Below are 26,814 nucleotides of genomic sequence, written 5' to 3' on the forward strand. Positions count from 1 at the left end.
GGTGGCAGCCTTAGCTCCACAATCAGTGAAAGCAGAGCCACCGCATCAGCTCTTCAGCAAAACGCTCTGCCACTCTGGGGCAGCTGAGCGCTCAGCACCTATGCCCGCCTTCCCCCCAAAACCGATGCCCACACACGCACAGACGCACGTTTGGGTGTGAAACAAATGATTTATTGACATCTATGTACAGAGTAAAGCTCCGCGAGGGACAGGGTGGTGGCTGGGCCCATGGTAACAGGAGTCTCTGTCGCAAGGCTCCTTGCAAGGGCGACTCCAGCCGCATCGCGTCCCACTCCCCAGAGTGCGGTTCTGCTGCAGAGGAAAGGTGTGGCAGCAGTTCCCAGAGCCGACTGAGTAGTGTGTTGTGCGTGCCCAGCGTGCTCAGTTCCGCAGCACCAGGGGAGTATCTAGGGGACACTAAGAGAGCTCTGTGCGTGAGGAGCTCTTTCAGTGTCCGTAGAAGAGCAGGCTTGTGAGCCGATCTTGCAGCTCATCGGCCTCACGCATTGCCTTGGCGTGGGCGGCTGGGTCGTGCAGCAGGCGCTGGAAGAGGTTGAGTGGCTCCGCTGTTTGGAGGGCTGGGGGCAAGACGATGTCCTCGGGCATGTTCTCATTAGCAAAGAAGAAGTGGTCGAGGCGTTTGTCGTGCAGGCAGCCGCGCAGGTACCACAGGATATCCTGCAGCCGCATGAGGAACTCCCTCCTGCTCCAGCTCGACACGGGTAAGGTGTTGAGGAGGTGCATGGCAACCGTCTTGAAGATAGCGGTGGAAAAGCTGGTGCCCAGCAGGATAGCGGCAAAGAGCTGGAGGCATTTGAGGTGGGAGGTGTCGTGTGGGGCCTGCCTGGCCACATGCCTGAAGAACTTCACCTCTGCCACCGCGTAGCTCTCTACCCACGTTGTGCTGGGGGTAAGGATGGCCTCTGTAGTCTCCTGGCTGCTCAGGAAGATGTCTGAGTCACCTCGCCGCACCCCAAACGTGATGTCAATGAGGATGCTTTTCCCGGAGGCGTTCGTCAGCTGCAGCTTGCAGGAGCGGCTGGAAGGCAGCACCTTCATGCTGTAGTGCTGCGCCTGAGGCATCTCTTCCCAGGCTGAGCTCACCAGGTTCTGCAACCACTGGGCGGTTTTGTGCACATCCAGGTAGGAGCCGGTGCAGAGGGTGCCGAGGAGGCCGGCCGACGGATTTTTCCTCAGCTCCTCCTCCTGGGGGTGGTGGAGGTAGAACGGCGTGTTCTCCACCAGCTGATCCCTGCTGCAGGTACACGCCAGCTCCACGCGGACGCGGGAGTCCTTTGCCGGCATCTCCGCTGCAGTGCCCAGCTCCAGGTGGAAAACGTGCCCACGGGGGGGCTTAAGGGGCACAAGCAGGCGGTACACAGCATCACGCCCACGGGGACTCCAACCTTCGAAGGCGCTGCCCACCCCGATGGCTGGCTGCAGGACCGGGAAGAAACTGTTGGACAAGCGCTCTTGCAGGACAGCCAGGAGGTCGCCCACCAGCTCCTCCACCACGCGGCTCCTGTAGGCCAGGCGCTGCACTGACGACCGGATGCGCTTTGCAAACCTCCCAAACACACGCTTCTCATAGTCGCCAGAACCTTCTCCTGCACATTGTTCGTTGCCGTACTCTGTGCTGCTGCTGGAGCTCTCCTCCTCTGCAGCGCTGCTGTCTGGCTGGGGGCTCCTTTTGCTGAGGCGCCGGCAGAGCCTGAAGATCAGGATGAGGACTGCAGCGAGCGCCCAGACCTGCCAGTGCTGCAAGGCAGCAAAGAGCAGGTCTCCCCAGGCCGAGGCGTTCTGCTCCATGTCCTGCAGCAGCCGAGTCTTGGGCTGGTTCAGCTGCTGCGCGTGCTGCCGCATGTGCTCGCAGGTGGCCTCACCCAGCTCCTGGCAGACCATGTGCAGGAGCTGGAGGATGCTCTGCACGAGCAAGGTGAGGAAGGTTGTGTCAGCCATGGCCTGTGGGAGGAGGGAGAGAAGGGGTTGAGTGGGGCTGGGAAGGCAGGAGGTGGTGGTGGGGGGAGCGGGGCCGGCAGCCGCAGGGAGCTGGGGGCAGGCAGGAGAGGGGGCGAGACAGCTGGGGGGCAGCAAGGCCTGCGCCCAGCCCCGGCGGCGGCGGTGGCAGCGTGCCCGGCCCCAGGCGCTCCTGCCGGCAGCTGGGCCCTTGATGCAGGATGAGAACCCACCCCCTGGGGGCCCGCCGTTCTGCCCGGGCCCCGCTCCGGCCCAGCCTCCCGCCGCCTGCGCACTCACCTCTGGCTCAGGCTGTGCTGGGGCAGCGCTGCCTGTGGGCGCCTTTTATAGCTGCCCCCATTGTGACGCGGCCCCTCTGATGTCACAGGCGCCAGAGCGCATCACTGGCATGGCCGCCATCCAGCCCCCCCGCCTCAGCGCCTCACAGCTGCCCCCGGCAACCAGAGCCCCGACAGACACAGAGTACAGGCCCAGCCGGCAGGACAGGGCTGCCAGTTGCTCTGCTTCCACTGCTTTAACCGCCCCCACAGAGTATTTGCCGCCGTCCCGGAGTCAGGAGAGAGAGAGAGTCTTGGCCACTTTTCTCCTTCAGCAACAGCTAACGCCAGCTGGACGGCTTTTCCCTCTGCAGATTGACTCCGCTCACCTTGTCCTTCAGCAGCTTCTGCCACTCGTCCTGTAGGACTCCACACTGCAGCATTCCACCTTCGATGCTTTCCTACAGTACGACAAGGCCCATCAGTAACCAGAACATGCTGGTTCTCATTAGCTGAGAGAATGAGAGTTCATGATATGGTGGAGCTTCCTCAGCACGTGTCACCACCTCCTCTGGTGGCACCCCAAAGGCCTTGCCTTTGGGCCAATTTGTGATCACTTCTACCATTCCTGGGCAATTAGGGTTTCCTGTTTGAGCTCGCTGCGTGATTAAGGCAACCCACTTACTCCAGGGTAGCATCGGTGGTGTGATGAGCAGAGGGAACTTTACCCTTGAACATCCAGCTCAGTCCTGGTAATGGGGGCGCCAGGAGGAGCTGTGCCTCAGGACCAATTACTTCTGAAGCAGCTCTAACTCCTTCGTATGCTGCCAAGATTTCTTTCTCAGTTGGAGTATAGTTGGCCTCAGAGCCTTTATATCCCCGACTCCAGAATCCCAGGGGTCGGCCTCGAGTCTCCCCTGGTGCTTTCTGCCAGAGGCTCCAGGTAGGGCCATTGTCCCCGGCTGTGGTGGAGAGCACATTTGTAACATCCTGTCCAGTTCGGACTGGTCCAAGGGCTACTGCATGCACAATCTCTTCTTTAATTTGCTCAAAGGCTTGTCGTTGCTCAGGGCCCCACAGAAACTCATTTTTCTTTTGAGTTGCTTCATAGAGAGGTTTCACAAGCTGACCGTAACCTGCAAGATGCGTTCTCCAGAGACCCACACCACCTAAGAAGGCTTGTGTTTCCTTTTTGTTAGGAGGTGGGGACATCGCTGTTATTTTGTTAATCCTATGCATTGGGATCTGGCGACGGCCATCTTGCCACTTAATTCCCAAAAACTGGATTTCTTGTGCAGGTCCCTTGACCTTGCCTCTTTTAATAGCAAAACCTGCTTTCAGAAGAATCTTAATTATTTCCCTACCTTTGTGGAAAACTTCTGCTGCTGAATTACCCCACACAACGATGTCATGCATGTATTGTAGGTGTTCTGCAGCTCCACCCTTCTCCAGTGCAGTCTGGGTCAGTCCATGGCAAACAGTAGGGCTGTGTTTCCACCCCTGGGGCAGTGGATTCCAGGTGTACTGGACACCCTCCAGGTGAAAGCAAACTGTGGCCTGCACTCTGCCGCTAAAGGAATAGAGAAAAAGGCACGAGCAATGTCAATTGTAGCATACCATTGGGCTGCCTTTGACTCCAGTTCATACTGAAGCTGTAGCATATCTGGCACAGCAGCACTCAGTGGTGGTGTAACTTCATTCAGGCCACGACAGTCTACTGTTAATCTCCAGTGCCCATCAGACTTTCGCACTGGCCATGTAGGGCTGTTAAAGGGTGAGCGAGTTCTGCTGATCACTCCTTGGCTCTCTAGCCAGCGAATCAGGTTATGGATGGGAATCAGGGAGTCTCGGTTGGTGCGATACAGTCGTCGATGCACCATGGCAGTAGCAATTGGCACCTGCTGATCTTCAACCCTCAGCAGTCCCACAACAGAAGGGTCATCTGAAAGACCGGGTAAGGTAGACAGCTGTGTAACATCCTCAGTCTCTACAGCTGCTATACCAAAAGCCCACCGATACCCTTTTGGGTCTTTAAAATACCCTCTCTTGAGATATGCCAAGGATGCACAGAGCATCTGGACCAGTAACAATGGGGTGTTTCTCCCATTTATTCCCAGTTAAGCTCACTTCAGCTTCTAATACAGTCAGTTCTTGAGATCCGCCTGTCACTCCAGAAATGGTGACAGTTTCTGCCCCTTTATGACTCAATGGCAATAGGGTACACTGTGCACCAGTGTCCACCAGGGCTTTATACTTTTGTGGCTCTAATGTGCCAAGCCGTCGAATCCACACAGTCCAATAAATTCGGTTGTCCCTCTCCTCCTCCTGGCTGGAGGCAGGGCACCTCTAATGTTGACCGTAGTACCTACGATTATCAGATCGTTTCCTACCTGGTCCGTAGGATCGCCTACCGTAGGTCGGAGCAGCCTTCCTCCTGTAAGAATCCTTTCTCCTATCTGCTTCATTTTGCAGCTCAAGCACCCGTGCCTGTAGGGCTGAGGTAGGTTCTCCATCCCACTTCTTCATGTCTTCTCCATATTCACAGAGGCAAACCCACAGGATATCTCGCATCAGGTTTGATTTGTCTTGAGTCGGAGGGTGCTTTTTCTCTTGAGTAGGAGGGCGTTTCCTCTTAGCAGCTGCAACATGAGTCTGCACAGGGAAAGAATGGAGTTTTTCCTCCACCTTGGTTAGTTTATCAAACAGTTTATCGGTTTGCTCAACTAATTTCTGGGTCATTTGCTCTATTTTCTCAGTCAGTTTCTCAGTCATTTTCTTGGTGGTCACAGTCAGCTTTTCTATGGCTGCCACAGAGAAGGGACGAGAGAGACTGTCTTCATACTGTCGTACCTTCTTAACCCCTTCATTTACAGTTGGTGTGTCAGTATCGGATCCTCCCCAGACCATTGTTGACAATGGGTGGGAATATGTTGATGGTGCAATTTGTACAAACTTTTTGAGCATAGACCGTTTGCATGGCATTTCCTCAGGGTCTACAATCACTTGCCCATCACTATAAATCACCTCTCTCACAGCCATTTCTCTCAGGTACTTAATACCTTTTCCCATGTTGGTCCATTTACTTGGACGGCATTCGATATCGTCCTTAAAGGGATACCTGCGCTTTATGGCTGACACCAGTCGCCTCCAGAGACTGAGAGTGCTCGTCTTTCTCCCAATCTCTTTATCAATCCCTCCATCCTTGGCCAGGTTTCCCAATCGCCTAGCTTCTCTGCCATCTCAGTCTAGGGTATCTGCCCCGCTATCCCAGCATCGGAGCAACCAGGAGACAAGTGTTTCACCTTCATGACGACTAAAGTCCTTCCTGATATTTCTCAGATCTTTCCTAGAGAAGGATTTAACAACTCCCTCTACATCTGAGTCCTCCTCTGGTGAGGCTGCCCCAGAAGGGGCCTCTCCAGCATCTGCTCTAGAAGGACTCTGGCCTCTGTCTGTTTTCAAAGGTCTCTTTCCCTTATCTGGTCTTGAAGGACCCTCCCCTGGATCTTCTTCAGAACTCTCCCCCAAGCTATCTGACTTTGTGGTAAGGGGCAGGGGAAGGAGTTGACCTCCTCATCTTCCTCCTGGTTACCGGGGCAGCTTGTACCGATTTTGATGGAGTTTGAGTAGTTTTGGTACTGGTTGTAGTGGCTGCAGTAGGTTGTGCCGGGAGAGGCGGCGGCGTGGCTTGTGCCGCTGCGGGGGGGCACGGCTTGTGCCGGGACGGGCGGCGGAGGGGCCGGTGTTGTTGCGGTGGGGGGGGCGGCTGCCAGTGGCGCCGGTGCCGTGGGGGGGGCGGCTGCCGGTGGTGCCGTTGCTCCAGGGGGGGCGGTTGCGGCCGGGCCAGGCGGGGCCGCGGTTCACGCCGCTGCAGATCGCCGAGCGGCTGCGCAGGTCTGAGTGGCGGCAGCGCACGGTCCCCTACGGCTCCCCCTGCACAGATGTTTCACATGAAGCCACCCCTGCACCACATTCAGGAGCCCCAACAACAAAATCACGATCTTGAGAAGGTACCAGTCCTTATCCTCAGAGCCCAAAAGGTTTCCGTGCCCCAGCTCTGAGGGTGTCACATCAGCATAATTATCAAAGGGCGAAGTAAACATTCCCCAGGTAGAACCGAAAGTGTAACTAATAGCAGAACCCATCACCTGATGCCCGAGATATACAGGTAGAGCCGTTACCCAACTCATCATGTTATACATCTGAATTGTGAACCACACCAAAACAGCACCTTTAAACCTTCACATAAAAAGACAAAGAATAAATGAAATTTGCAACACATTTGGCAGGTTAGAGCAAGTTGACTGCATTAAGGTCCAACAAAGCTGTTTAAAGGCATGATACACGATTTCGTCTAAGAACGACATGATGCAAGCTGTCTGTTCTAATCTCCGAGCAAACTGGAATTCAAACTATTTGGACAATTTATCACAGCTCTGGTGGAGCACTGCTCGGGCCCCACGTTGGGCGCCAATTAATCTGTCATGGTTTAGGCCAAATCCACCACTGGGGACCCGAGGGACCCCAGACGGGACCGACAGATGCTCCCCTCTACCCCTCTTCAAAGAGAGAGGCAGAGGAGGAAAAAGAGACTTAGGAGTTTAGAAGGAACTAAACTACTTTAATGAAATATTAATAATAAAATAAAAAGAAATAATGAAAAATATATACAAAACCGTATCAAGCTCCTGAGATGACAATCACGTCACCGGCTGGCACTGGGGCAGTCCCAGGCTGGACTCAGTGACAGACGGGAACTGGGTTCCGAATCTGGATTCAGGATCGGGATCACAGGCAGACAAAGAGTCCCCCTCAGACATCGGCCATTGAAAGAAGAGCGCTGACCCTTTGATCCCTCAGCTTTTATACTGAGCATGAGGCAGATGGGATGGAATACCCTGTTGGTCAGTTTGGGGTCACCTGTTCTGTCCGCTCCTCCCTGCAGGTGGGACCCCACTATGCTTTTCCGCTTCTGACCCTCCAACGGGGCAAATCACAAAGTTGTTTGGCCGTGGGGGTTATAGCAATGAGTATAAGCAGAGCCTCTCTGCATCCCACGCCCGGGCATCAGCTGTAACCATTGGTCTGACCTCTCTGAGAGAGTGAACGCTGTCTGCACAATATGCAGTTAACTTCAGTAGTTAGAAGAGGCCCCGCTAAGAAGCGAAGTTACTGAACAAAATTGGTTCTGTTTTACCTCAAACCAGGACAGAGGTAGAGTTTCGTTCCATTAAGGCTCTTTTTATTAAAATAAATATTTAAATTATATAAAGAAATAAATACTTATCCTTTCACATTAGATCACTCCCTGGAGACAGCAAAAAACAAACAACCCTAAACCAGCCCAAATGACAGGGGCTTTGGTGAGAAATCAAGAGATGGTAAACGCTTTCTTTCCGTGGTCATGACAAATCCAGTTTTAGGAATCAAGGAGACGGTAGATATTCCAGAAACAGAGGAAAACTCTCTTTGAGGAGACGGTAGTTCAGCACGTTGTCCTTGGGAAGGTAAGTTGGGCAAACACGACTGTAACCACCACCACGGATGTTTCCCATTTGTCTGTAATGTGGTCGCGTGCGCTGCGAGGCGCGAGCGTGCGGCTCAGCCATGGAAGTTGACGACGTTCCTTCTTCACTCTGCCCTTAACGAGGTCACACCCACCTTTCTGGCTCTTGCTTAAGGTGCGTTAGCTAATTTCAAAGAGAGTTACTGTCTCCAAAATAAGGGGGGTGGGGGGTGGTGGTGGGGAAATAAACTGTCTTAACCACTACTTCATAACTTGAAGAGGAAAATTTGTGTACCAAAACCCCAGAGTTACTGTCTCCAAAATAAGGGGGGGGGGAGGGAAATAAACTGTCTTAACCCACTACTTCATAACTTGAAGAGGAAAATTTGTGTGCCTGCTGCTGTTCCAAATAAGGTCTAAGAAATGTAATTACAATAACAACTAGTCACCCGGAGGTGATCACAGCGTTGTTCTAATAGTGCACATCTCACAGCAGCTGTTGGTGGTGTTGGCAAAAAAAAAAAACCAAAACCCCAGAGTTACTGTCTCCAAAATAAGGGAGGTGGGGGGAATAAACCATCTTAACTTCTACTTCATAACCTAAAGAGGAAAATTCGTCTAAGAAATGTAACTAAATGTCTAAGAAAACTAACTAAAGGTCTAAGAAAAGTAACTAAAGGTCTAAGAAATGTAACTGAAGTCTAAGAAATGTCACTAAAATAAGAACTCTAATAGTCCACGTGTCACAGCAGCTGTTGGTGGATTATCTCCCACACCATCTTCTTGCGGAAGTATGGCATGTGAGTCTGAAAAGAGAAGAGAAATCCATTAAATAATGACGTCACGGTAGAAAGAGGCAGCAAACAGGCATAAACGCCCAGCGGAGTCCTTAATATGAAGTTCCCTTTAAGAACTGTCAACCGTTTGGGTACAACACCCCACACGGCTCCTAAGAGGGTGACACGACAACCCGACAAAACCAGATTGACTTGACCGCGCGACAGCTTACAAGCACGCTAATAAAAGATCGGTCTAAAACGAAATCAATAAAAATAAGCGCTGTCTTGACTGGTCAAAGGGTAGAAGCCATTTCTCCAAAAGATACCGAGCCCAGATATGCCAAACCCGCTGGCGGCAGTATCTTGCCCAAGAGGAATCTCACCAGCAGCAGCTCCCAAAGGCGGGGATGGAGAACCACAGCTCTGCCCTGCCCAGGCCACTTGGAAGTTCTGACCCCAGCAACTACGCACCGAAACGGGGCACGAAACCTCAGCCCCTGCCCTGGACACAATTAACAGCTGCTGCGTAACCTCCCTGGCTCCTGTCCCTGCGCGAAAGGGGCTGGAGGGGTTTATGACCTTCACTCACCTGGGTAAAGTTGAACGGTTTCTCTCTGGCGATGTAATCTGCGTATTTGCACATAAAGACGCCGCAGTCGCTTCCATTCAGCTGCTGAGGGATCTCCTAAGGAATGCAAAGAAGATGGAGGATTTCCCTCTGTCTCAAAAGAAAAGCAACTTGGAAGCAGCGCACATTACCCACACCGACGCTGCGCTCACCGCACACTCCTGACCCTACTCGCGTAATCCCGAATACCCACTCCCGCCCACGAGGAACAGACCCAGTTCACTGCACACCATCCCTCCCCTCTGCCTCCCGGACTTGGACACTACAATCCAAATTTTTGGCAGGCCCAGAAGGGGCAGCAGCTCTCCTCCCTGCGAGGCCTCTCGAGGTTCGCATGGCGTCTTTCTCAAGTGACCTTTCTTAAATCCAGTCTTTAGGGACACTTTGCTTTGTCACGTGCCAGGATCTGGGCCCCAAAGAAGCACTTACAGTTCCCATTTCAAACCCAAGTGGTGCTCACGTACACGTGGCTCCATGCTGTGAAGAGTCCACTCTGAAACATTCAGCTCCAGGTTTCTTTTTTCCCGGCTTTCTTTTTGCAGGTATTGGCTGGTTAAAACAAAAGGAAAAAACATAAATCCCTTTTCATCTCTGTAATTTAGGCCAACAACAAAATAAAGCAGCTGAAGGATCGCAGGAAGACGGACAGCAGGAAAGGAAAATGTCAGAGGATCCTCACAGCAGCTGATTTAAGGCTGATTTGGGAGGAAAAATCCCAATCTGAAACTTACAAACATGGGGAGAGGCTGTGAGCTAATGCTCAAGAACGAGGCCAACAATTCCAACAGAGACTTCCACACAAACCTAAGTTCATTGCTTCGGAGAGGCCAAAAAACCGCAAATCACATGTTATCAGAAGACCAAGAGACAAACCAAGCAAGGAACTGTAATGCCATAATTCCACCGGGTGCCTTGATCCCACATACTGGGATCCAGCTAACAAAGTCGGCACACGTGTGCCACGGGGCTATGGCGTATTTGGCTGTGCCTATCACGGGAAGGTGGCAGAATCCAGGCACCCCAGACCCTGGGCGGAGGGGACGCTGTGACAGCAGATAAGCAGTCGATGCCAGACAACTCGCAGCAAGCAACGCCAAGATTCCGGGTTGGTTATCTACAAGCCATGTGAAAACTTGCAGTCGCCTTACAGGGACTCAATCTAAAATCCCTCTCCTCATTCACACCATAAAAGCAGTGACGGAGCGGTTACTTACAGCAAAGTCTGACAAATCTTGTCCCCTTTCTGGCCCAGAGAGTCCAAGTGCGTGATGGTCTTCTTCCTGAGATCTATGACCTGTTATTAAAAGGTGACCATTAGACAAAGAACAACCTTCTGCCACACACCCCCCAACACCTAAATGACTTCTCTTGCCAGTTTTTGCTCCCTGTCCAATTCTAAAGAAAAAGCCCATGGGACTCACGGCTAGTGTCCAGTGTGCTTGCAAGTTCACAGGCACGAAGATGATGTCCTGCTTGAAGACATCCACACTTCTGGTCCATCTTCTTACTGCTTCGTAGCCCCCAGATGTTAGTTTGGCATAAAAGAAAGTACTAAACGCGTGGACCGCTGGATAGCCTTCCTTCTTCCCTCTTTCCATCAGCAGACCCATGTAGAAATTAACCACCTGTACCATAAAGAGGAAACGTGAGGTGTAAACATATGACGCTGCCTTCCCCAACCAAAAATACAGCACCACGTCTTTTCTGGCCACCCTTAAGCACGCAGCGGAGAGAACTCCAGCCTCAGCTGTCAGCTTTTGTTCCCAGAATTTCACACGGGGCTACATCGGCAGTTTGATCAAAACACCTGCCCCCCACACCAAAAACCCGGACGAACTCCTGGAAGCTGCGTCATACAAGAAGTAACGGAACTTCCAGAAACGCTCGACCCTTCAATACCACAAATAAGACCTGTACAGAGATTTCTAGGCTCTGCAGCGGAGGTCGTCAAAGAACGTTGACGGGACTTCTGTACACGGCGGAGGGGTATTTTTCAATAAAGGCTGAATGAGACTGTCCCTGTGCTGCAGCTGGTTTTACCTCATCGTTTAGCCAGCAAAGGTTCCTGAGCGTGCGGATGTCTTCGCGAGTGACCTTTAGTTTGAAGGCACTGCTCATGATCTCATCTGGCTCACCTCTGCCAAATGCGGCACTGACCTCTCTCTCCATGGCCTGAAAGGAACAATTCAATGGGGAAGGACTTGTGAAACAGAGCATGGAGCACGCTGACCTGGGGGCAGCTTTCCACTGAAACACGGCCTGTAAATTCAGCTCAGGTGACAGAGCAACTGCCTCCGACGGTTTCTTGGCTCAGTCAGCGATAGCGCTTTTGCCTTGCTTGGTTGGTTTCAGCATCTGAACTTTGGACTATAGAGCCCAGGCTTGCTGCCATTTCTTTTCACCAAGGACGTTGGGATAAAACCCGTAAACTCAGCAAACACGCTAAAGCAGCTGAAAATGGAACACAAGTTTGGCAAACCCCTTTCCCACGTGCTGCCGCGGCCCTCGCAATACCCAGGTTTAAGCCAACCCCAGCGGGCATCCTCCGTACCGAGGCAGCTAAGTCAGGAGCCTGAAAGAGTGTGAAGGTGGGAGACTTCAAAGGGAACGGCAAAGGGGGAAACTGAGGCAGCTACACTGGAGTCAGGCAATGGGGAGTCCAGCTTGTGCACGCAACTGGTCGCAATTTGCACGTTCCCATCTAAGTCTGCCTAGGGAATGCAAAGAAACCACTACAAATGGTGGTATAAAATACTCTGATCTGCAATAGCATCTTCTTGCTTGAATCTGGGTGAGCAAAATAAGAAAACCACCCGGTTTCCCTTGTACCCAGCATCAACTCCGCAGACTTTGTAAACTCTGCATTTGCTCACCCTTTCCAAGTCCATCCTCAACAGGCAGAAAAAAGAGGGGGGAGCTCAATTAGACTGCAACTCCGAAGAATAAAAGCAGCCAAAATTCATACAAGCAGGGGAAACTGAACTCCCACTCCCCGGTGGACGGCACCACGGACCAGCACAAGCTGATCTTTCAGGTTCTATCACCACTGTAGGACAAGAGGCACATCCAATATAACTGGATGAGTCGGGTTAGCACTGCTCTGGAGACTGGTGTTCAACCTGGACTCATTTTTTGTCCTGGTAACAGAAGGCCCACAAACCCTCAGGGCAGCACAACTGAAGGAGCGCTGGAGCACACGAAATCCTTCAAACCAGCTTTAGTGCTGACCCTCGCACTGCAAAGTCACAGCCGCAGACACTCGCTAACAGGTTCAATGCAAGTTCTTCAGATTTCAAAAAGCCTCAAGAACCACCGAGAATAAGAGGAGTTCCCTGCAGCTCTGTCACAACCTTCTCTTTTGTCTAACAGACTGTCGGCTGTGGTACCTCTGTGAGCGGAGGAAAGCATTCCGCTGTTTTTCCCAGGCTTGGCACTTTCTTTCCTTCCACATTGAGGCTGGCTGACTTTGTGGACCGAACACATGTAGGATGTCCTTGGAATAACGCATCTTCTGAGATTTCAGCTCCACGCTGCCTCTGTTAGACAAACGGATGTTAAGCTAGCTATCAAGCACAGATTTGTTTGCTCGGGGACAGGACAGAAAACTGGAAGGGGTTTTGTACACACATCCAAACAGAAAACCCCAAAGTTACTTATTATTGACGACTGCATTCCAACTGTGCACCCATGGAGTGCTGCACTTGGAGGCAAGAGAGGCAGAGAGCTCGTTTGGCTTGGGCTAGCGTTAAGAACCCCAGCAAAGCCTCCACGTGTAGTTATCAAGTTGAGAGTGAGACTACTATTTATGATTTCCATGATTAAAATTGTATTTTTGACCTCAATCCTGACCAGAGGTGGAAGTCAGAGATGTACTTCCCATCCCAGCAAACAAGATACGACTAAAGTCACCCCAGTCCAGCTTTGCAGGTCAACTAAGGCTGTGTGCTAGAGATTTTGAGGCTATACCCAACACATTAAAGGGGAAGAATCAAAATGCTATAGTGTAGTGTGCTCCTAATAGTCCAGAAACAAAATTAATGGCAGCGGAAAACACTGCAACAGCGCTACTCATCAAACAATGCTCCCACTTTCCCTGGGAAAAACAACCTGGGCAAATACAGATATTGTTGAGTAAGTCATGTGAAGTGGAGAGTGCTGAAGTTTCTGATCACAAATAGCTGTATTTTCCTTGTGAATAACACAATCTTACCCCTGCCATGGTTTGTTTCGCTGCTCCTTCCTCTTCCTGAGAGTTTTCTTCTGGTGTGCAGTACCTGCCAGGAGAGGGAGAGAGAGAAGTGAGCTTTGTATCCGTCCTCTCCCATGGAATTCTCAGGAATTCACCTTCTGGACAAGAAAGGCTTTTTCAAGGCTTATTCTGACTACAGCCCCAGTTGAACACACCAACACATGACAATATCGCCTCAACGTCCAGCACCATTCTTTCTTAGCAGCAAGACTGGGATAGAATGAAGAGCTGGGAGCTTTGGAATTTATTTTTTTTTCCCATTTACTTGTACAAGACTCCTTTTCCTTCTCTTTGTCAGTTGCATTATTTAGAAAACAGAGAAGCAACCAGCACTTCCTCTATCGAGTGCTTTGTGATCTACTGCTGATAAACACTGCACGCTGGGTGTTCTACTGCAAGGTGTAACAGGAACATCTGCAACTAGACTTGCATCCAAACAGAGTGAGCTTCGGGAAACTAAGACCAGCACACTGAATTCCAAATGGGACAGCGACAGGATGTTTACTTGCCTTCTACAGGCCAGTCAAGAGAGTGACTAACCCCATTTGGAGAGGATTGTCATTCAAACCACACAGACTCTGAAGAGCAAACAGATACACAGACATTGAAGTTGTCCAGATATATGTCCCTGCTTCAAAAACACAAATTTGCATTGTCACCAAAAGACCCCTTTGAGAGAGGCTGCTGGCCTCTCAAACCCAACTGCACGCTGCTTTTTTCCCCCTCCTAGTCAAACCCCACGCATCCTCTAAGTCCCAAAAACTGCCTCAAGTCCCACCAGGCTTTACAAGCTCTCTAATCCTTATGCTCAGGATGCGAGTTTCCAAGTGAAAGAAATGAAATGTCAGCTCCTTGATGGCTCGGCAGAACGACTCACAAACAAAAACGGATTCTGCAAATCCAAGGACAACTTGGGACGGCCACCACTCGCACCCTTACTGGCTTTCTTCCCACAGCAAACACCACACCAGCACAACCCTCTTTGTCACGCAGCACGGCTCTCGCATGGCAGCTGTGTTGGAGATGCAACTGGCTTGCGAGCAATTCCGGAGCCGCAAGGTAGCTACTCATTACTGCATTAAAAGAGACTCTACCTGATCGTATCACCTCTCTGCAACCACTGTGGGCAGCAAACATCTATACATTCGACACCTGCACAGAAAAGCAGTAGTAAGAAAACAAGAAGTCAAATTTGAATCACCATCAGATATACACAGCTCTCAATTTCAGGCTGATAAATAAAAAACCCCAAAACTTTTAATGATGACTGTATGGTCAGGAAGTTCGAATTCTGGCAAGCACTTTGAACTTTGAACATCATCTGTGAGTGTATAGGAAATGCCCTGTTCTGATTTGAAGTCTACCTACAAAGTGGAACGGATTGGAATCAGGGGGATACTCACCAGTCCTTAGTGTTGGACGTGGACAGACATCTCCTCTGTGTTTTAGTTCTTCTATGTGACTCACAGTCATCACTGGTTCCTTGGAGGAGGCTTGAACGCTTTGGGGCAGGAAAAAAACAACAGAGAAGAATCACAATTTTTATATGTGGGCCATTTGTTATCAGTGCATACCAATTCACGGTGGCTTTTGGGGTTTTTCTTTAAAAAGAAAAAAATATTCTTTGCACATCCGACAAATATCTGCATCAACCTGAGGAGGCCACTTTACTCTGCGGGACAAGACAGCGTTCATTTCAACCAGCCTTGACCAATTCTGCTCAATCTATTTGTTAAAGATTATGCTGACAGTGAGAATGGCAATGTCCACAACATCCACACTGCTGGGACATTTTACTTCAGACCTGCCCTGCTCTGACCTCAGGGACTATATGCTCAGTAGTAGTTGGAGTGCATTAGACACATTCCCCAGGAACCTTCTCTGGTTTACCTTCCTCTGAAAGGAATCTCTTTCTCATGCTCCAGATCTGCTCCAAAATATGAGCCAAACCACAATAAGCAACGACTGGCAGATTAGACGCCCAAAGCAGAGTCTTGACCCGCTCTCAAATGCTATTGCCAGCGCACTTAAGATTACATGAGAAACTGTTTTCTGTATCATTTTCATGATATGGATTTTCATCTGAAGTGGCGGATTCTGGCGCAGCGCGCTCCTTAGTGGGTGGCCTCAGTGGTAAGAAGCTGTCTGGGCAGCTTTGATGCTCTGTTTGCCATTCCGGCTTGTGCTGAAAACATCAATGGCAAAAGAAATGGTATCCAGAGAACATTCCAATATGCACCTCCACCACCAACTACTTTGCCAAGCATGTACACCAATGACGAAGAAGACAGACACGAGATGTTCATGACTTTCAGATGAAGACCTGCTGTCTTCAACTGGCTAATGGGGAAGTACAGGGAAGTATAGGCAGTAAACCTCTCGGGGAAGAAGTCAAAGAAAACAGAAGGATTTTTACCTCAGACATGGAATTGTCTTGTGAGGATGGGATAGTGTTTGCTTAGTCAAGTGAGCACGGGTTCCACACGGAATTTGACCTACGAGAGAAGAGCGTAAGGCATCAGGAACGCTAAAAGGAAACTGAAGAGGTTCATGAGTTTACAGTAACGAGCTTCACCAAAGATAACTTTTCATTTTCTCTCTCACATCATCAGGTTTCCACACTGGCAACTACAGCAAGTTGTGTGCACAAGGTATTGCCAGCCAAAACCTGAATACAAAAGTCTTCTTGGGATCTACTACCTAAAAGGAGCATTGAAAACAATTTACTTCTGGCAAGCTAACAGTGGACCTATCAGAATGGAAGGACTGCATCCAAGGCAGCTCTGGCACTGAGATGACAAGATAAACGCTCAGCTCCACTCCAGAAGCAATGCAAGGATGCAGGTAAGAAACAGAGGTCACGCTCAAGTCTTCCCAGATGCCGCCTCATCCCGTGCCTGCAATAATCCGTACAGAACCCCAGGGGTAGACTTGGACGGTACACAAGGTAGGGTGAAAATGAAACAAGTCATATAACTTGATGTCAGCCTTACCAATTTGCAGCATTGCTACATCGAGCGATGAAAATCTTGGTCTTTTACTTGAAGGCTCAAAAGTGGACCGAGGCTTAAAAGAAAACAAAAAAAAGTACCAGTGTGAGTATAACCTGAATGTGAATCCAAGCAAACAAACTTCCTGAGACTTAGTCAGCTCTACTGTGAATTGGGGACCATGACTTGCTGGGTCAGATTGCAGAAGAATGCAAATCTTTGCAGGATCTCTGACAGGTACGCTTTAATTTTTGAATACAGGCTCTCATACGTGCAGCAATTAAAAGAATAAAAGCTTGTCACTCAGTTATCACTCAGTCAGCTCCTAAACATTCCAAAGTGTGATAGTTCAGCCCTTGAAAAATATATTTTGTACAAATATGAGTTAACAACTCTCTCAGGAATGAAGAATTAGAGCCCGACAGTCTCTTAGCCCTCTTATCCCATGGGGCAATAAGAAAAATAGCACTACACCTTTGAACCAAACCAGGGAGTCAAGCAGTCAGTGGCTCATTTTTACAGAGCCAAAGTCCTACAGGAATCCTCTCATGGTCTGGTGGATAATGAGCAGAAAGAGGTCTATCCACAGAAAGTATGCAGCTTTTCTTGTATTTTTTTGTATTTTGATGACTTAACCACAAGCTCGAGAAAGAGAATAACAGTTTACAAACACACTAAAACTATAAACTTGAACAATTGTCAAGTATCTGGAAGACAACAAACATTTTGCTCCTTCCGCAGCTGCCAGTGCCGGAGCAGAGGACGCAGACTTGAGTAAGGCAAACCCAGCCCACATTACAGCTGCCTGCTAGAAATGGAAAAGAACCACCTACAGCTGTACAGGCTCAGAGCAGGCTCAACCTCAAGATGCAGTAGGGAGAGCCGCTTGCTCTCGCACCTTGCACAGATCCTAATATTTCAAACCCCTCGCTAACCTCTTCCGCAGACTCTGTGAATGGAGCATCTTCACTGACGGAAGCTGCCGGGCGTTTGGTTGCCTTGGTCGGCAACTGCACCACAGCAGAAAGTTTCTCTTTCTGTTCAGAGATGGAATAATCTAAAAAACAAAGACAGGCCATGTAAGAACATGATAGAAAACCAACAGAGGTACATTACGAATACAGCCAGGAGGGAGCACACAGCTTTGATTTAAAATACTCTTTCTGCTGACAGGCGCGGGCTCAGCGCCAGAGACCTGGGCTATCTCCTGCTGGCAGTAAAAGTATTGTGCCCTGCCACAGTCACCGCAGATAATGTCATACAGAGGGCTAAGCCCTACCGTACACCCTCAAGCCATTGGCTATAGGGATAGATAGCCACAAGGAAAGAACAGCTTGAAAAGCCACAGTTTCAGGAACAATGCCAGAGCACAAAAGCCAGACTTTTCCAAGGGACACGAAACCTCAGAAAAATCAGCCATATTCAATACTTCTGTAATGTGCAATACCTGATGTTTTCTTTTTTGGCGGACTCTCATCACCATCGTCCACAGGTATCCAAACGCTGAGGAAAGAACAAACACAACAGTGTTTTGCAGCCCTAGGGAAGCTCCCAAGAGGCTGACTTCCCTTCACAGGGCCCAAACTTCCAAAGTTACTTTTCCTATCCCGAAGGTCTCCCCCTCCAAGCGCCCCTGGGATCATCTCAGGCACATACACCTAACTGCACCCCTCCTCAACACCCCCAACCTCTCCCAGCTAACGACCGCTCTCAGAGAGCTAATTATCCCGCTGGAGCACATTAGGCCTCTTTTTCCTCATTCTGTTAATGCTTCCTAACTTTTTACATTTGTTCCCATCGCCAAAACCTTAAGTTCATATGTAAAGTTCTCCTCTTTCCTCGGGGAAAGCAGCACACCAGAGATTACTACGCCATCTCATTTCGTAAATCACTACACTGAGTTGCAAAGAAAAGTCTAAGGAGGACAGGAAATAAAAGGTGGGAAAGCAACTCGTGCATACACCCACTTCAGTCACTTTTTCCTCTGGGAATGGAGCACAAAGGTTGGTCCTAGGTGGGTTTTTGCCTCTATTTGCCCTCCCATATGTCATGACAGACGGCAAGGATTCTTTGAAGAATTCTTTGGTCTTTCTTACACAAAAGAATTTCTTTGAAACTGTTATGCCCCCGAACCCTGCTGATATCATTGCTTCTGGACTATCTTCTCTCTGTATCAGGAGCACAAAGAAGTCCCTAACGGCACCTTTCATACAATGTCAAAAGTATTGGCTATTAGTATGCTATTAAAGTCAGGCAGAAAATATCGGGGGGTAGGCATTAGAGGCAAATACCCTCCCATAAAGATGCACTCTTACTCAGCATATTTGATACTTCAGAAGGCAAAAGTAAAGAAGGCAAAATCTTTGTATCCTCCTGCTCAATTGTTCGCAGGAGCTAACTCCTTCTGAGCTGCTCTCCAGGCTCAAGGCTACGTCCTGAGAGAAGCGCAGTTTCAATACCTGACGGCACTTACGGCAACTGCCTGTGAACAGAAATGCCGCTTTCTCCAGCTTTACCAGAGCACCCGGCACCTGGGAGAGCCTTGTTTTGTCCTTTTTTACTTTACCAGCCACTTGGAGGTTTAGAATCAGTTTGAGGGCGAGAAAAGAGGAATTCTCTCCTGGGAAGTTGTACTAAGCTGCTCCCCGCTCCTTCACCACTCCAAGTCTCCACCCCCTCTTTTTCCCTTTTCAAGCCCCCGCTGTGCAGACGGAAAGCCAACGAGGGGGTGGCTTTGCCCACGGATTTGGGGGGAACATCTGGAAGCCACAGTCATCTCAGCATCACAGGGGAACGACTCTGACTGCGGCCCGGGGCGAGCCCACAGCGGCAGGAGCCACAGCCGCCGCACAGGGCCGGAAGGACGGGGCTGCCGGACTGGGAGAGGGCGGGGGGGGCACGGGGCTGCCGGGGCCCACCACGAGCCCCACGGCCCCGGAGGGGGGGCTCTGGGCGGGCAGAGGGGCCGAGGCCAGAGCCAGGGGAGCCCCAGAGCAAGACCCCGCCCTGCACCCGAGCCCACAGAGCGACTAACGCCGCTCCCGGCCGAGGCGCCGGGCGGGCTCCCGCCAAGGAGGCCCCGGGGGTCCCGCAGGCCCCAGGCGGGGGGGGGAGTGGGCGCCGGGGCGATGCCCGGGGGCGGCCCTGAGGCGGCGGGGCGGCTCGCTGACCTGGGGGGCGGCCTCTTGCGCGGCGGCGGGGCCGGGGGCGGCGAGGAGGGCGCCGAGGGCCCCCCGCAGCCATCGGTACAGGGGCGGCTGAGGGGGGAGAGAGGGGCGGGGCGGTGGGTGCGCGCAGGCGCGCCGCGTCTGTGCTCTGCCTGAGGGGGCCGTTAAGGGCCGCCCCGCCCGCTTCTGCCCCTGCCCTGCGGTGGGGCCGGGCCGGCGCCGTCCCGCCTCGCCCTCCTCTGTCTTGGGGAGGCGCTTGCCCTTCTCCGGAAGCCCCGAGCCGGGCCCCGGCTGGCAGCTGGGCGCCGGGACGCCGGAGGAAGCCGAGAGGCGGGGAAGAGGCCTGTCTGCCCTCGGGGAGAGGCCCCCCCAGAGGCCGGAGGGGCCCCCCAGAAGCCCTCCAGAGACGGAGGGCCCCCCCCCGAGAGCGGAGAAGCCTTTCGGCGTCCCGCAGGACTGAGGCGAGCGGCACCGCCCGGCGGCGCGGGCTCTCGCGCGCCCCCTCCTGCCTCCTCTGCCCTCGGTGGATGAGGGAATGCCAATCCCGGGCTTACCGAGCCCTTTCCTCCGCGCTCGCACGGCGCTTTGCGCCCCTCTGGCGCGGAGCTCCGGTGGCCGCATCCGGCTGCGCCATGGCTGCGGCGCGACTGGAAGGACGCGGACTGCGTTCGGCGTTCCACCATGGTGAGCGGCTGTGACGGAGCGGCGCCCGACCGCCGGCCGCGGGCAGCCCCGCTCGAGCCGCTGCTGCGGGGGCCGGCGAGCGTGTGGTGAGTGCTGAGCTGTGTGCGGGGGGTTGGGCTGGCTCTTGGGGCACGGCCTCGCCCTGCCCTTGCTCCTAAGGGGGCTTTTAAGTGCGGTGCTCGCCCGTCGTTAACGGGGGATGGACATGTGCGGGTGTTGCTGCAGCCCCGTGGCGGAGAGGCTTTTCCAGAGGGGTTTTTAAGTGTAAGAGGAGCGAATGTTCTGAGCAGGACGTGGTGTCGGTGGCTGTAGCTTCATCTGTGGAGCTGTAGAGTCGTGGGAAGGATGGAGGAGAAAGAATGAGGCCCCTGGTGAAGGGAAGGAAGTGAGGAGGTGCAGTGTCCAGCCCGGCGTCGAGGAGTGTCTGGGCAGGAGGGGACACGTTGGTGTAGGAGCCATGGAGCAGCCCGTGGCCCGAAGCAGAGGGTGGACACGGGGAGCATGGGCTCAATGCGAGGAGGAGCACAAAACCTCAGCGTGGTGGGTTTAAATGGAGGGCTGGGAGCGAGAGCGGCGTCCAGCCTGGGCAGGGGAGCTGGGTCTTGTCCTCCACGTGAGCAATGGTGTTTTGCAGGTAGCATCTGGTTGCACTTGCTGGAACGCAGAGCAGGAGAGAGTTGTGTCCTGGTTTTCCCCTACAAAGGCAGGACACGGGTGGAAACGTGGCAGCGGGGAGGGAGTGGGAGTAACTGGGAGCTCCCATCCACCTCCCAGCCCCATCGCGCTGGGTCGGGGCTGTAGCTCACCCCAAGGCACCCTTGGGTGCACCCACGCTCTGTGAGGGGGTGTTTCAGGGCCTGAAGGGTTGTCCCTGTGTCCCTGCTGGGCTCACAGTGGTGGCACACTGCTCTGCATGGGACTGGGAGTGGCCGGGAAGGGTCTGGCACGCTGGGGCCGTCGCTGACCCTCGTTTTCTCTCCGACCATAGGGCTCCTCGGTGTACCTCTTGGGCGTGTATGGAGCCCCCCCCGGCCGGTGCCTTCCGCCATCAGCACCCAGTAAGTGCCTGGTACCCCTTTCCAGGAGATCTTTGCTTGGGCACCTTGGGAGGGTGAGCAGCTACTACCATGGGATGGTAGCATGGGGACAGCCAACTCCCTTGTCCCTTGTCCGGCCGGTCCCCTGACCCTCTCGCTCTTCTGTGCCCCTTCAGCTGCCGGAGCAAGAGTTTGTGAACCTGTTCATCGGGACGCAGGCGGTGGGGGCCATCATCGGGAAGAAGGGGCAGCACATCAAGCAGCTGGTGCAGTTTTTGGGTGCCTCCATCAAGGTGAGGAAGGGGCCGCGGGGCTGGTCCTGCGTTTTGTGCCTCAGTTTCCCCTCCCCACTGCCAAGGGCAGGGAATGGGAGTCTGCGGGTTTCAGTGTTGCTCTCCAAATTATCATAGAATGGTTTCGGTTGACAGAGACCTTGAAGACCATCCAGTCCACCCTGCTGCCCTGGTCAGGGACACCTCCCACCCGCCCAGGTTGCTCCAAACCCTGACCAACCTGGCCTTGAACACCTCCAGGAATGGGGCAGCCACAGCTTCTCTTGCCATCTCATGTTGAGCTTCTCATCAATCAGCACCCCCAGGTCCTTCTCCTCAGGGCTGCTCTCCATCCATTCTCCGCCCAGCCTGGATTTTTGCTGGGGATTGCCCCGACCCATGTGTAGGACCTTGCACTTGGCCTCCTTGAACTTCATGAGGTTGGCATGTGCCCACCTCTCCAGCCTGTCATTAGTAGAAGGCCAGGCCTGCAGCACCCCGGTTATCAGCCCAGCTCAGGTGGGAGGGGATGCTCCTGCATGGGGCGGTTGCCCTGCGTTGGGGGGGTACATCCCACCAAGGGAAGGTCTTGCTGAAGTGGGGGCTGCGCTCATGCTCCCTCTCCCCCATCCCTCCCCAGATCGCCCCGGCTGAAGGTCCTGAGAGCAGCGAGCGGATGGTCATCATGGGGCTTCCCGAGGCTCAGTTCAGGGTGCGCTGGGTGGGGGTTGTGGGTGGGGGGGACAGTAAGGGACAAGTCGAGGGCGTCCCTGTGGTCACCACTGTGCTGGCAGCCTGGCTTGGCCTCCCTCAGCGCCAGGGGAGCTCTTTGCTGGGTACAGTGGTTTTGATGCTGCTGGACATGGGGACATCGTCAGCTTTGGGGATGGAGAGGCACAGTGGGCGCTGCCTGATGGTTTTCCTTCCCGTCCGTCTCCTCCCCAGGCCCAGGGGTGAATATTTTGGGAAGATGAAAGAGGAAAACGCAAAAGACGTGAAGCTTGAAGCCCACATCAAGGTGCCTTCTTTTGCCACCGGCCATGTTATAGGCAAAGGTGGCAAGATGGTAGGTGGTGGTGCCCCGGGGACGCAGAGTTCAGCATCAACTGTCACCCCTGCCCACCCCAGGGGGACAAATCCCGGGTGCACAGTGGTTTTGGCGATGTCTTGACCCTCAGCACCCATGTCCTGGTGGTGGTTCTTGTTGGTCCCAAGGAAGGGGGAGACACACAGGGTGCCTGGTGCCGTGGTGACACCAGCAGTGGAGGATTTTGGCTCTTCCACAACAAAACCCTCTTGTGGTTCGCTCCAGGTGAATGAACTGCAAATCTTAACCAGTGTGGAAATCCTTGTGCCACGAGACCAAACCCCGGACGAGAACGAGGAGGTCATCATTAAAATCATTGGGCATTTCTTTGCCAGTCAGGTACCGTTTGGCCGTGGCTTTACCCGATCTTCCCCGGCTGCTTTCGTCCACCGAGGAAAGGCGCAGTGTGTGCTGAGCCCAGCACCACCCGAGCGTCCTGCCGCTCTTCTTTTGGGAGGTCCCTGTGTCCCCAAGATGCACTGAAGGTGTATCGGTAGCTCCCCCCGGCTGTGCGAGAACTGAAATTGAAGATTGGCTCGATTGAGCTAAAAATGGGTGTTTTGGATGCCGTGCAGAGCGGCACCCAGGGTGTGAATGGACTCCTCGGTGCGGGCAAAGCCACGCGCATCGCAGCTGGGTGCATCTTCCATAACCTTGTCTCCTGTACACTTAGGTGGCATGGCGACCCCCCAAAAAATTCAGGTGCTCTTGAGGAGCGATGGAGGAAGCACAAGTTTTTAAAAAAAAAAAAAAACAACCAAAAAAACCCCTTGAAATTACTTACAGCTTGTCTGCAGTGACAAGTTGGGAGCGGCGAGATGCTCGGTGGGGGCTTGGGAGTGGTTGGTGGGGGGAGAAGCGGTGCCCTGACCCCCACCTCTTGCTTTTCCCCTCTCCTCCCCAAGACTGCACAGCGCAAGATGAGGGAAATGCTCCAGCAGGTGAAGCAGCAGGAGCAGAAACACACTCCGGGAGCCCCGGCCTCGCAGCACAGCAAGGGAGGCTCCCGCCATGCCGCCCAGCACCGCCCGATGAATGTAACCCCGCCGCCAGACATCCCCCCCCCTCCCAAACCCTCCTCCCCCACCCCCAGCAGGTCAGGGGAGCAAACCAAAGACCCCTCCCAAACACCCCCCACCCCCCCCCATTCCCCGCGGTGCTGTGAGGATGCACAGCCGAGGGGTACGGGGAGGGCTCTCTCCATCACCTCCCGATGCTATCCCTTTAGTTGGACTAACATAGGCAGAGAGAGAGAAAGAGAGTTTTTATTATTTTTTTTTTTTTAATTTTTTATTTCCTAAAAGCCACCCGGTTTTCATCCCAGGCATGGCCAGAGGAGCTCGCCCAGTGTTGAGGGGGGGAGGTTGGGCTGCGTCACGCAGCGCAGTGGCTCATCAGTTTTTAGCATTAATGTAATGATAACGAAACTAACGGCGATTTTTAAGTTTTGTAAGGATTTTAATTATTTATTTATTTATTTCATTTCTGAGGGGGTGGGGGCGGGAGGGGGATGTTTGTTTTTTAGCACAAGCCGGCTTTTCTAGAGGTTAAAGGAAAGGCTGTGCTCGGCTGTAAACCCTTTGGGGAATGATCCCGGTTGCAAGGAGAGAAGGGGGGAAGAGGGGCAGGGGGGGAAAGCCAGATTTCCAAGCGGTTGTCAGCCCAGGGCTGGGGAAAAAAAAAAAAAACACTAGCAAAATAATTTTTTTTTTTTAAATTTCAAAAATAAAACGCATACAACCCTCAACTCCCGATGACACACACACAACCACACACAAAAACTACCTCAGGTTTTCATACCTCAGCACCGTGCGCTTCTGTTTCCCTTTTAGAGATTTTGTGTGCCTTACAAAACTGATAGCTGGAGCATTATTTTTGTTTATTTTCTTAAAAAAAAAAAAAAGAATTGGAAAACACGCTCTACTCAGTGCGAGGTGGGAGAAGGAAAGCAATCCCACGGGTGCCAGAGCTCTTCCATAGTCTCCTTCTGCTGGCTGAGAGCCAGGGGCCGTTCCTTCGGAGAAAGCTTGAGAGATGTTTAAAAAGAGAAAAAGAAAGAAACATAAAAGAAAAAACGAGGGGAAAGAAGAAAAAAGGGGAAAAGATAAAAAGGGGGGAAAAGAAAAAAGGGAAAAGGAAAAAAGGGGGGGGAAAAGAAAAAAAAAAAAGGGAAAAAAAACCAACAACACCAAATATAAAAAAAGAAAGGTAGAAAGGAAAAAAAACCCTAACAAAACCAAGCAAGGTAAGTGGTGAAAGCCGTCCGGCAAGAGGAGGGATGAGAGCCAGTGGCACCAGCCCCGGGGGGCTGTGACACCACACTGCAAAGTGTTCTGTGAAAAAAACCAACCAAAACCCACCCAACGACAACAACATCAAAAAACAAAGAGAAATCTCTCCAGCTCACACGAGCCTGAGCTCGCTCTCCGTTGCTTTCTCTCCAGTGTCTCGGGGGGGGAGGTCATAGCCGAGCTGAGAGTGGGGAGGTGGTGGTGGTGGGAGTTTGCCCCATGGCTGTGATAGGGGGAGAAGGGGTGGGTGGGGAGTGGGGGATGTGGTGTGGGGTTTTTGAGGGTGGTGTGGGTTTTTTTGCCAGGTGTCGCTTTACCCAGTGGCTCGGGGAGCGTGACGAAACGGGAAAAAGGACTTCACTGAGAGGTTCAAATTAACAATTTCTTTGGACTTCACTCACAGGTCCAATACGTCACTATTGCAAATTCTGTGTGTGCGATGGCGATTACACTATTGCGGTTTAGAAGCAATTAGTGGGATCCACTATTGCGAGCTACAAATGCCCCCGACAAGTAACAACGCAAACCACAAGGGCGCTAGATATTAATGCCTTAAAAGAGTGCACCAGTCACAAACTCAATCACATGCCCTATACCGTACGGATGTTTCTTAGTCACTTACCCTCTCTCTCTCAGGTGAGGTCGCTCCGTCCCTGGGAAGTTACCCTGTACAGCGTCCTGGATGGGGGGGACAGATCTCCTAGGGGCCAGCTGTATCCTTGGAGGATTCCCCATTTGTCTCCCCAGACCCCGCGGTTTATATTTCCTGACTCGGTGAGGGTGCAGGATTATGCCCGAGTGGATTACACTGTCTGGGATATTTCCCTCTGGTGGTGCCATAGCGAAGTCTCTGTTGCCAATTTGTGATGTCCGGCGCTCAGCGTCACGGGAAGAGTGGTGGGATGGGACTCGGGGCATTTTGTTTGTTAAGGGCCATTTGGTTTTGGTTGTTCTGTGCCATCTGGAGATAAGCCCGGGCTGAGCTGTTTTGCAGCTCCCCCCAAGTTCTCTCTGCACAGCCAAGGCACGGCGGGGATGGAGCTGAGTGGGATGGCAGCTCCCTGCCTCTCACCTCTGGTGCTCTGAAACCGGTTTGGCTGGCTGCTCCCACACAGTGTGTTACTGGCTTGCCCAGCAGGTAAAGAACCCAGATTTGGGACACCACTGGGGTGTCCGTAAGGGGTCCTGGGTGGCCCTTATGGGGTCCGGGGGGGGGACTCCTGCAGGCCAGAGGGAGTCTGGGGCAGCCCTTCAAGGATCTGGGGGTCCCCTCTGGTGCCTCTGGGGAGGGTTTTGTGCCTGGAGAGGGCCCAGCTGGTTTCAAGAGGTGCTTCTTCCCTTTCTCCAGCCCACCCAGCTCCCCCGACACCACCACCCCCCCAGGTTGGTGGGTGCCAGCAGTGCCAGCCTGTCCCACTGGGTCGGGCACTGAGGGGGGCACAGCCCCAGCCGCGGGATGGGAGGAGGAACCACAGCACCAGGGATAGAGACCAACATTTTATTTCTTTAACATTTCCCATGGGGGGCACCCCAGGGTTGCGTGGCTGCACCGCAGCTGGTGCCAGGAGGGACTCCAACGTCCCCCCCACAGCTCACCTGGCTCCGCTCGCGATGCTTTTGATGGGGCTCAGCCCGGTCTCTTCTGTGCTATGGACCAAGCGGCTCCAGGTAGGCGACTGCTGCACCGTACAGTGCCGCAGCTTGGGGTAGGGTGGGGGGCTGTGGCATGGGGCTGGGAGCTGCTCCCACTCACCCAGCTCCCGGGGTCCAGGAGAGGGACTGGAAAAAGCCAAAACAAGGGACGGGGCTGTGCCCAGGGCTGCTGGCCACTCACTCCGTCCCCTCCCTCAGCAGCTTCTCAGCTAGCAGATGAAGGATGGGAGCTAGAGT

General features: G+C 52.7%; 1 protein-coding gene across 1 annotated transcript; it reads right to left on the reverse strand.

The window, feature by feature from the left end:
* Nucleotides 1–447: 447 nt before the first annotated feature.
* Nucleotides 448–1,863, reverse strand: LOC309685194 (inositol 1,4,5-trisphosphate receptor-interacting protein-like 1; the record flags this gene model as incomplete). Its single annotated transcript, XM_082501004.1, has 1 exon — nt 448–1,863. The coding sequence occupies one exon, from the start codon at nt 1,861–1,863 to the stop codon at nt 448–450; it is 1,416 nt and encodes a 471-aa protein (XP_082357130.1).
* Nucleotides 1,864–26,814: the final 24,951 nt, after the last annotated feature.

This window comes from Vanellus vanellus, assembly GCF_965231255.1.
Source record: "Vanellus vanellus genome assembly, contig: HAP1_SCAFFOLD_57, whole genome shotgun sequence".
NCBI classification, from domain to species: Eukaryota; Metazoa; Chordata; class Aves; order Charadriiformes; family Charadriidae; genus Vanellus; species Vanellus vanellus.